Source organism: Myxine glutinosa, chromosome 1 (genome assembly GCF_964187855.1).
Source record: "Myxine glutinosa chromosome 1, kmMyxGlut1.1, whole genome shotgun sequence".
In the NCBI taxonomy this organism is placed as follows: domain Eukaryota; kingdom Metazoa; phylum Chordata; class Myxini; order Myxiniformes; family Myxinidae; genus Myxine; species Myxine glutinosa.
In genome coordinates this window covers 342,859,708-342,871,832 of record NC_136261.1, presented here as the reverse complement: position 1 = coordinate 342,871,832, position 12,125 = coordinate 342,859,708, and the positions used below count along the sequence as shown (strand labels likewise).

General features: G+C 37.9%; 1 protein-coding gene across 1 annotated transcript; it reads right to left on the bottom strand.

The window, feature by feature from the left end:
• Window positions 1–3,427: 3,427 nt before the first annotated feature.
• Window positions 3,428–4,408, bottom strand: LOC137418087 (olfactory receptor 51I1-like). The gene has a single exon (XM_068104089.2). It carries the CDS (start codon window positions 4,406–4,408, stop codon window positions 3,428–3,430), a length of 981 nt encoding a protein of 326 aa, XP_067960190.2.
• Window positions 4,409–12,125: the final 7,717 nt, after the last annotated feature.

The following is a 12,125-nucleotide window of genomic DNA, read 5'->3' as shown; positions in this document are numbered from 1 at the left end:
GCAATATACCTGGCAAGTTTCAAGTATATCGGACCCGTGGTTGTCGAGAAACAGCGGTCACAGACAAACACACAGACATACACACATACACACACACACACACACAGAGATTACTGGAATTATAGATAGATATCTAAAATTATATCCCCCCCCCCCTCTATTTACATGAAATGGTTTGGTCCAAAGCGAACGGCTTGCGAGTACGGTGACAACCCCCCCCCCCCCCCCTCTATTAACATGAAATGGTTTGGTCCAAAGCGAACGGCTTGCGAGTACGGTGACAATCCCCCCCCCCCCTCTATTTACATGAAATGGTTTGGTCCAAAGCGAACGGCTTGCGAGTACGGTGACAATCCCCCCCCCCCCTCTATTTACATGAAATGGTTTGGTCCAAAGCGAACGGCTTGCGGAGTTTGGTAAAGAAATCGCCATAGCTCGGTAACTACTTGTCCGATTAATATGAAACCTTGAAAAGGCACATCCTCGGGTCCCCAGCAATATACCTGGCAAGTTTCAAGTATATCGGACCCGTGGTTGTCGAGAAACAGCGGTCACAGACAAACACACAGACATACACACATACACACACACACACACACACAGATTACTGGAATTATAGATAGATACTAACCTCATAATTTTGCAATAGTCCTGTCCAGTTAATCATCAGGGAAACATTTTTAATCGATTCATCACGTGACAATGCTTTCTTTCCTTGAGATTGAGCATTCACTTTACACGGTGTGTATCACCACTCACAAGGTGATGTGTTTTGTCGGCAAAGTGAGACCTACCCTCAGTCTCATCTCAAAATATTATGAACCATCATCAGTCTCTCGTTATCTCTCAACTTTGGTGATCTTGGGTTGCATTGGTTGCATGACGTCATTGAATTTGGCGGCGCTGGGCACATTCCCAGTGTGCCCATGCGTTAATCCGCCACTGCCCACAACAAGGTGCAAATAATTGGGGCCGTTTAGGTGGTCGTAGTAGCACTGCCAAACTTTTATAAAAGGAAGCAAGCAGCATCCACTGGCACACAGATCTTTCGAATATGGGTCTTAATTTAGCTTCTTTTTTTTTTCTTTTTTTTTCTATACAAGATCGAGGCTCGTGAAAGAGCTAACATTAATCACACAAAAAGTCAAGCCGACACATAAAACACAAAAAATAAGGGGAGCGGTTGACAAGATGGGGAGAGAGGGAGAACGACACAAACACAACATTTGAGAGCAGGGACATCGGGAGAAATGTGGGAGGGGGAGGGCTTGGGGGGAGGTGGGAGAGGTATAAAACTTATGAACACTATGAGCTTTAACTGCCATGTTAAAAGGAATCAACTAGCCAAACATGAATGATTTACAATAAGAACAAGAAAGAGCAATCAGAGATTGCAGACCCTCACCAGGATGTGTTTTCAGTGGTTTTTAAGGTTTTTGTGTTAAAACTGAACAACGTGACATCATTATTATTACGTCATCATTATTTTTTCTCCACCAATTTATTCCTAGATTATGCTCAAGAAATTTCATCTTGATCGGATGAAGTTTTGTACTTGTCGAATTATTACGTCATAATGGAGGCAGCTATGACATCATCATTAACACATTTTATTCAACATGGAGAGTTCTTTACAAAGAGCCATGTCTAATTTTTTTCTATTCAGCGCTTTCGGAGATATAGAGGTGCAATTTTTTTCGGTTTTTCCAAGATGGCGGCTGAACCACGTGACCTATGACGTCATAATTATCATTATAAATTCCTACATGTGGAGTTGCACCTTTGGTGGAAATTTCTTGTCAATCGGACCAACAGTTGCAGAGAAAGTCATATTTATTATGAACAGACAAACAAACAAGACAGACAGACAAATGATGAAAAATCACTCACAGAGAGACACTTGGCAAAACAGAACAAAGTAGAATGTCACTCAGTAGCGCATCCTTTTGACCTCAAAAATAATTAGTGGTTGAATTCAGTGACCTGATATGCAAATCGTCTTCAAAGTTCAAGTTAATCTGATGAAAATTCACAATTTTAGAAATGTGGCCTATGTTGACCTTTTGGCCTATGTTGATCTGAAAAATAGTTAGTGGTTAAATTCAGTTAGCTGATATGAAAATCTTATTCAAACTTCATGTCAATCGGATGAAAATTTTAGATTTTAGAAACTTCAAAAAAGTGGTTGACCTTTGGCCTATGTTGACCTTATGACCGACGTTGATCTAAAAATAGTTGGTGGTTGAATTGAGTTTGCTGATTTGTAAATCCCATTCAAATTTCAAGTGAATCGGATGAAAATTAAGCATTTTAGAAATTTGACATTGTTGTTGACCTTTGGCCTCTGTTGACCTTTTGGTCTATGCTGATCTCAAAAATAGTTGGTGGTTGAATTCAGTTAGTTGAAATGAAAATCCTATTCCAATTTCAAATCAATCGGATGAAAATTGATGATCTGAGGAATCGGACGGGTGGGGGGGTTGAAGGGGGGCACTTCTACCTTTAGGAATTCCTGTGGACACTTTGCCCAGTTGGAGCGATAAGTTGAACTGGAGAGCACAATTTTGCACTGAAGGGCACTTACTAACGGTAGGGTACGAGAAACTAAACTGGCTTTCAGAATAAAGTTTTTTTTCTCTGACGATTACCAAAGAATGTCAATGTCATTTCACACCTTTGGTGTGAAAACATTTTGCTACCTCGGAGACATGCTGAATGGAGAAGGTGGATCAAACGTGCTCACACATGCAAAGGTTAGAGAGTGAGATGTGCATGGAAGAAGTTTCGGGAACTGAGTGGTGTGCTGACGAGGAGGGGAGTGTCGTTGAAGCTGAAGGGAAAGGTGTTTGCTGCATGTGTGAGCAGTGTTTTGATTTATGGGAGCGAGACATGGGTAATGAACGTAGAGCAGCAACGAAGGCTGGAAAGGGTGGAAATGCGAATGGTTTGGTGGATGTGCGGAGTATCGTTGAGAGAGAGGAAGACAAATGATGAATTGCGAAAGATGATGGGAATAGAGCCTGTGATTGATGCTGTGAAGAGGAACAGGTTGAGATGGTTTGGTCATGTGTTGAGGAAGGATGAAAGTGACTGGTTGAGAAGAGTGATGGAAATGAATGTAGAAGGAAGTAGAGGACGGGGAAGACCGAGAAAGCCTTGGCTAAAGATGGTGGAAGAAGAAATGCGGGCAAGGGGGTTAACAAGGAGAGATGCAGAAAATAGGGCAAAATGGAGAAGATTGTCATTGGGACCGCAAGGCTAACCCCCGCTCTTGCAGGGAAAATGGCCTTAAAATGCCTGTTGTTGTTGTTTGATTACCATTCTCAGTCAGGGCAATCACACTCAGATTGAATGCACACTCAGATTGAATGCACACTCAGATTGAATGCACACTCAGATTGAATGCACACTCAGATTGAATGCACACTCAGATTGAATGCACACTCAGATTGAATGGCTTTTCATGGGGAATTACTTGCATTTTTCGGAAAACAAGAACAATCGTTGAGCGAATCTCCTGCATTCTGAAACCGAATATTAATGGCTTAACAAGAGCCGGTGTTACCGAACTTACAAGATCCAAGATGAAACCAAACGTAGGAAGTCGGACAAATCGTTTCAACACCAGCATGACAATAAGTGCAATGAACTGTGCTGAAGATGCAAACAATTGTGTAAAACATGTGTGCAACGCTTTTATATTTGCCTCTGTGGATGATTTACGACATTTTCGAACAATATACCATGTGGAGTACACTGCGGTAAAACCAGTTAATCCATACACCACGTACTGAAAAAATAGAGAATGAATGAGTGAAGGAGAAACATTTCCACAAGCTGATCTTGCAACGGGTGAAGAAGCACAGATAACGTCGGGAACGACTATGGAGTAGTTGCAGTACACCATAGTTGTTGGTACAACAACATAGCTTACACTCAACAACAACCCGATTGTTAAAACTACAATCACAAGTTTCACAGCACCACCTTTGTTCACCATCAGAGACACGTAACTGTACGGCCAGAAAATAGCCCAATGTCGGTCAACGTACATCAACCACGTGGTGAGAAACTGCTGAAACACTGTGCAATGTATACAAAACAACTGAACCAAACATTCATTAAACGATATTATTTTACGTTTTGCAATTATTCTGCTGAAACAGCTTGATATTCCCACGACTCCCCATAAAGTGTCAGCGAGCGATGATAGAGCAATGTACATGAGCATGGGTGAATTGAATCTCCGATAAAAACAAGCTGCGATGATTACTGCATTGAGAGGGATTGAAATACACATGATAAACGTGAAAACCGACATGATGACTCGTGCGCCGTAATCCAAAGGAATGTCCGACACATCCAGGGTGACCGTGCGAGGCAAAGATCCCACAACTGTTTCGTTCATGGCTCCTGGAGAAACACAATGGAAATTGTAATAACTTGTGATACACCAACTTCACAATGAAACATTCACTTTCTAAAACATTCATACATATCTCACAAATTAATATGATAACCATATATATTGAGGATAAACACTGTTTGGTGAAGAAACCCTGAGATATGACATTCACATTTAAAATCTAAACTAAATTGGTTTGTTCTGTTTTTTGTGGGTATATTCATCTCTACATGTGGAATCTCAAGTCCAAATCCGAGATATTTGAGTTGATTTGTGCTTTATTTACTGTGGTCTTTGTAATTCATGTTAAAGCTGATGTAACCTGATGGACTGGACTACGTATAATAATTACCTCGCGTACGAAGAGAAACGCGGGGCCAAGCAATTGCTTCACTTTCTGTCTTCAAACGTCAAATTATGATCCAGGAACTACTTAGTTACAATTGAATTATATATTTTGAACACGAATCGGAACATGAATTGGACCACGAACTGCAGTTTCGCAGTAATTTGACTCGATTGTGCTGCGCATGGAGTGAGATAGTTTTTTTACTGCTTGTCTGTCCGTCAAAGAAAATAGAAAATCATTCCAAATAATATACTTGCTGTTTTGAATGACGTCATAAAGGACACAAACAACAGGCACAAATAACGAATGTAACGTGTTGAATGGGGTAAAAGACGCAGCATCATCGATGGTAAACTTCTCAAAATGGTTTTTCCTAAAACCTCTAATGTCTTTATTTTATTTATATTGAATTATCCACTTGATATATGGAACACAAATCGCCTTCATGGCACTTTCTAAAACCTTAAGTTTAGCAGCATTTGGACAAAATATTACGGCATTTCACGTCATCTGAACCAGAAACATTTGCTGCTCGCTGTCCCTCCCGTGTCCTTTTTTCTGGAGACTGTGGAGTGAGATATTTCCATGAACACTATATTTGTTGAAAGTTTAAAAAAAAAATGGTTTGAATTGAATTTTTTTGCAGATGTCTCGATATGCAAGCAAGTTCTGGATTATCCCATAACAACAAATTTCAATACTATTTTTATTAACAACAAATGTGTGAGGAGCAGCGCAAAGCATCCTGTGATCTCATTTTCACGTTGAACAAATGTTTGTTATTTATCTTTCCATGCATAGATTTTGTCTATGTTCACAATCCTCATCCTAACGCTGGTGAGCTGGGGGTCTGATCTGTGCTCAAACAACAGCAAGCATTTTTGGAGCTTTCAAAAGGAGAAATTTGATATTTACCAGAAAAAAAAAGAGCAGAAAAGAGCGGATGTGTTGGGCAGGACGTCAGACAATGGAAAGGTAGAATAGAGATGTACAATTGGCCAAGTGCACTGATCCTTTTGTTTTGCAATCATTGACAGCAATATACAATCAGTTGAAGAAAGATTCATTTCAGATTCATAAAATGAGATTTTGTGTTTGACTTCCTCTATGACGTTCACATTTTACAGAATCGAACATCAAAGCTATTGAGGGAACATGACTTGAAAGGAGAGCAACATTTACAACATGGGGACTCCAAAGATATTGATGCTTCTGATTTGATCATTGTGTTATAACAACTAGCAACGGTACCCACCCTATGGGCGGGGCTCGAATTGGGAAGCCCAAATGAAAAGGCAAAATATCAGAAATTGAAGGGGTTTTTTATTTTAAACGATTCATACAAACATCCCTTGAATCATATCACACGCAAACCATCAAAATCTAAACAGTATTTGTAGAATTTAAATAAAAGCCACTTCACTGTTCATATCGGTAAATATTATTCCATCGTGTTTCAAATCGTGATCGATACACTATGATCGTGATGATCGTGAATCGTGATCGATAATCGTGTTAACAATCGCTAAGTCGTATGTACTCCCGATACGTGTACCAAATTCCCGATATGTGTAACTGTACCAAATCAACAGGTAAAATGATTTTGAGCCGATAGCTGTTACGGCCTTGGCAAGATTGATGGAGACAGCGATCTGTTAACGTATTCACCGCCCAAATAGCTATGTGGAATTCTCTCATGTGGAGATTAAACGTTATGACTGTTACGGCCTTGGCAAGATCGATGGAGACCGTTTATTATACTTTTAATGAAGGACACTGCTCAAGCCCCAGTCCTCATCACGGATGGGGCTCAGCGGTTTACCCGAGCCTGACGGCGAAGGGCAAGGTACACACTGGCCCGTCAAGTGTAGCGTGCGTGCGCTGGCCCGTGCGGCCCCGGATATCGAATGGCATTAAATGTTCATTAAACATTAAACGTTCATTAAACATTAAACGTTCATTAAAGGATTACAAAACGAAAATATTACGAAATTACGTTCACACCGTCACGTCAAACACGACCGTGAACACATACATCGTCACAATAAGAACACCGTCACAATGAACGTTATGCAAACGCGAATGTTATGCGGGAGTCCAAATCTGAAATTGGGAAAACTAAATAGCCTATTTTACTCCTGGAGATCCCAGGATTATCCACCCAAAATATCTTTGCGATCGGTTCAGCACTTTTTACGGTACCTTCGAACAGACAGACAGATGGACATTTGGTGAATTATAGTAAGATCGTCACAATGAGAACATCGTCACAATGAACGTTATGCGAACGTGAATGTTATGTGCAAGTCCAAACCTGAGAATACTGGAGACCAAAGCTGAAATTGGAAAAAACTAAATAGCCTATTTTACTCCTGGAGATCCCAGGATTACCCACACAAAATATCGTTTGGATCGGTTGAGCCGTTTTTGCGGTACCTTCGAACAGACGGACCGACATTTGGTGAATTATAGTAAGATGGCGTGTGTGCGTCCTGAGCACACCTGCCGTGTGGATGACTGATTTCATGTCCAGCCGGTGCAGAATGTATTGGATCTGTACGAGCAGGTGTGGATCAAACATCAGCACAGCATGAACAAGAACATACAGTGAAACTGGTATTGTGTCTGACACGAGGAGCGTCATGAACCGTCCTTTCATTTGTTCCCGAACCGTGCTGTTCAGTTTATGAGAGAAACACTACCTGCATGAAATAAACAGGTGATCATGCAATACCAAAAACAAAGTTAGAGGTTATGAGAATTCAAATCAATGCACCTTACAAATCTAGCTGAAACACTTCAACTTCAGACATTCACAACATTCTCAAATATGTAAAGTCGTAAATACTTACCTGTCCGATAGGTGTATACAATCCTAGTGAGGTATGCTTGCGCGTCATGTAAGCAATAACAAACCGTGCTTCCTACGCAGGTACATAATAAATAGAAGCTTTATTATTATAGGCAAGAATTCTGCTGCGAGATGTCAATTTAGGTTTTATTCATTTACATATTTATGGGCGAGTTTATGGTTATTTACATACATTTTTATTTACGGACGTTTTTTCGATTTTTCATTTACATTTACTTATCGTCATGTTTATTTCACAGATAAAAGTTATAGAAATTTAAATTTTCAGATGCTCGGTGTTGATTGAGGTTCATTTTTACGCTCTTGTTTTTTTTTACAAATGCATTTATGTTTTTTTCCCTTAAATTTTCGTTTCCAGATACATTCCGACGGTTTTCTGATTTTTCCTGGTGTACCAGCTTCGATGTCCATCAGCACACCAATTTTCAGCTTTCTACGTCACCCGGAAGGAACCGAATATTAATAATAGTCAGTCAATTAGTGGTTAGAAATAGCTTGATATATATATATATATATATATATATATATATATATATATATATATATATATATATATATATATATATATATATATATATATATATGTATATATATACTGTATATATATATATATATATATATATATATATATATATATTTATTTATATATATATATATATATATATATATATATATATATATATATATATATATATATCACTGTGATAAATAGCAGAAACTCCACAATACGAGCAGGGTGCCTCATTTGCATAAAATAAATAATAAGTTCTCGTTTAACTTGAGGAAGACTGAGAAGAAAGCTTGCTGAAAATAAAAGACCATCCTGAAGCTACATGTGTCACTTATTTAATTTCTTCCGATTTTATATGTATGTATATGCATATATATAAATACATACATATGCATATATACACATATATGTACACAAGATTAAATTGAGCGGTCAGTGAAAACACACGGATCCGTTTCAATGGCATACAGGTTGTGCACGAATCCTGTATTTTCTCACCTTCATCTTGAGACACATATATCGAGTATGGCAATAACACAATGCTATACAATATATTTTCAAGTGTTTTTTTTTGTGTTTGTTTGTGCGGTTTTACATTATTCCTTCTGTATCGAACACACCCCGAAACCCCCACCGGGAAAAGCTCACCCAGCCAGGCAGCGCCAGGTATCCCTCCACTCCCCACCCCATCGCTCCCCCAAGCTCCAACCCAGGAAGCTCTGGGTAGCCCCTGCTTGTACTATATAATATTCCATGAGATGTACTCAATCTATCTAACTCTACTATGAGATGCATTCTACTTTCTATGCATAATCACTTACTTGTACAGGATATAGAAGCTCTCGGTCTTCACGAGTTGTCGATGTTGCATCCGAGTCTCCATTATATATACTCGTAGCACAATTCTACAGAGAGTCCTTGGGCCTAAGGGAGTCTTTGATGGATTAGTCAAATTGGGACTTTCTTCTTGTGTGGTTCATTGTTAATTAGAGGGGAAACATAAACAACGCTATTTAGTACTGTCAGCTGAAGTAGTCGTTCATGATGCTTCAAACCCAGGTTCAAGTTCCATATGCAGGACAATACGATGTCACAGAAATGACCTGAATGGGAAGAAGCCTTTGATAAAGTTGAGATACCAAATCTAAATTGAGAACAACATTCAAACCACAATGAATCCTTTGGCACAATTTGGTTCACACACACTGGTCCAAAGCATTCGCTGATTCAAATTAAAGGCTGATTGAGTTGAGAACCTCGTGAAAAAACACATCAATTATATATTAAACAAATAAGTTCATCGATATCGATATCTTTATACCTCTTGTGGTGATGTTTGACCATTGGGTGAAGTGGATTTTGTTTACTTGGCTGTACAACCACGAACAAGCATTTACTTTGATTTGCATTCAAAGCCATCTTGAGGCTTCGGCGTCTCACACTGGGGGCTTCTCCAGGACACCTGCAGAAGCCTTGCTCAGTTGGAACGATACTTTGAACTGGAGAGTTCAATTTCGCACTGAAAGGTACTTGATAACTGCCCGGCTAACATTTTTGCGTTGCCACAACGTTGCTACAACGTTTCACTTTCGTTGTTGCAACGTTTTGCTCCAACGTTTTAAGAACGTTGCAATGTTGGGTTTTGTTTACGTTTCCAAAACGTTAGTAGTAGGAAAATGTTGTTCCTGGACCACCCCTATTTCTCCATTCATTTACATGTAAATTTTACTCTCACCCTCACTTTTCTTCATTTCCCATTAGCACCTCTATTCCTACCTTTTACTTGGCCTTATGGACCGTTTACTCTTACTATCAATGATCATTGTTGTCTTGTAGACCACTCATAAAATGATCCCACAAATATTTGTTTATGCGTAGGAAATAATTTAATTCTCTTACAACTCCCATCACCATCTAATATATTAACAAAGAAGATGTTTGAGTTTGGTTCTTTCTCAAGATATTTTAACTGAGCTAAAATAAAATGATAAATCTCCCTCAATGTTCTTGTTTGAACGCCTCCAGTGCCACATACCATTTTAAAATTAAGGGATATATTTTCCTGACAACCATCAAAGTTTTCTGTCCTCTCAAAAATATTTCCATCTTTTTCACCCAACTCACCGGTATTTAAATTAATTCTCTTATTTGTTTTGTGAACTTTTTTACCAGTTGCCTTTTCAATTTTCCCTATTTGATATTTTTCACATTCATCATGTTTTCCATTTATATACCAAGGTTAGTTTCTTCTCCACTCTTTAGTTTGGTTGATACTTGGTTCTATCATTTCTATAATAGTAAAAAAAAGGCGGCGGTAGCCATTTAAAATCCCTAACCCACCTTTTTAACTTATCACTTATATATATTTTAACACTTATATTTATAACCATAAGGGAGACTATCAATTCCATTTTCTAAAATAAACTTCTTATCATCAAAAGCCCCCAATGCTTTCTTATTCACCTCTTCTGAATATAATTGATGTATATAACTTCTTATTGAATTAACCTTTCTAAACTCTTCTTTCTTTGTTGTTAAACAGTTATAATAATTTTCAAAGTTTATTGTTTCTTTAATAACATTTTTCTTTACACCTTTCAACTTTTTATCAGTATTTTCAACGTTATTCACAATGTATTTATAAGCATAAGCCTTTGACCTCAATCACACAAATTCACCCATAACACTTCCTCCTAATTCCTCCTTGAACTTTCCAATCACCTTTTTATTTTTAGAAGAGAACAACTCACTCTCTGGACTATAATTACTAGTGTCATAGATATTAATGTCCTCTTTCATGTCTGAATAAACATCGTCAGTATTAATTTTCAAAATAAAACTGTCTGTATCCTTATAAAGTAGATTAACATCATTTTGATATTTCTTCCTCAAGTTATTGTAAAAGTAATCATACATTAATGACTTTGATAAATCAAGAATTGATGTTCCAATATAAATAGGTTTGTCCATTTCAATACTCTCTTTAACCAAATGGATTGCACAAAAGTTCTCAGTAAAGACCTCAGCTCTAATAAAACTCTGCCTATTAATTAATTTTGATGCTTGTCCCCAAGATGTTGCAAGTCTGATGTTTTGTCTTTTCCTTACATTCTCCAGAGTCATACCAAAGACCGCATTATTCATCCATTTATAAAAGTCTTTCTCAAAATCTGTTTTTGACTCTGTTCTTCTTTGTGTATTAAAATCAATGTACCCCTTTAGCCAATGACTTTGATTGAACTTTAGAACCATGTGGATCTTCTCTACTCTTAGACCTTCTGATAAATATTGTCTCAAATTTCTTTGGTGAAGAACATAATTTTTCTTGTCATATAATGTAGTAAGTAATTTTTCTGTTGATTCACCTATATCAAACGATCGTTGATAATCACTCAAACATTCTTTCATTGGACTTTCTTTCTCACAAGCCAATGGAAGATCTTTATGTTTATTATGAAGATCTTTGGGATATTTAAAATCAACCTCAAAATAATAACCGACTTTAGAATCATCCAATTCTTTTTGTGTAGAGATACATACATCTTGCAAAACCTTTTTGTAGTCTTTTTCCTTTACCCATCTAAGTTTTCCATGAGGAAGAGCCTGAGACATTGCCCAACCATACAGGTTGTTCACATAATAGTACATCAAGTAAGAACTCTCTTTCGTTGAATCATAATTTGGAAGATATTTGTTATTTGCTCTTGCGTATCTGCTCGAGCAGACTTGTGAAATTCCTCCTCTTTTAGCCTTTTCAATCATCAAAAGCATATCAACATCGGTTATCAAATCCATACTTGTTTTGTCATTTTCAACATCGCACTCCAAGCCAATCCAGGCACTGTGTAATAGTGAACAGGATCCAATCCATATCCAGCACGACAAACAGATCTAAAAGCCTCAAACACATCAGCCAATAAAAGCACATCAGTTTTGAGATACAAATCGTGATACTCACCAAGATTCTTGATGTTATATTTTTCCCAAA

What these genes read in the sequence shown, in the direction of transcription:
- LOC137418087 (XM_068104089.2), bottom strand. Translation starts at nt 4,408, where the DNA reads ATGAACGAAACAGTTGTGGGATCTTTGCCTCGCACGGTCACCCTGGAT.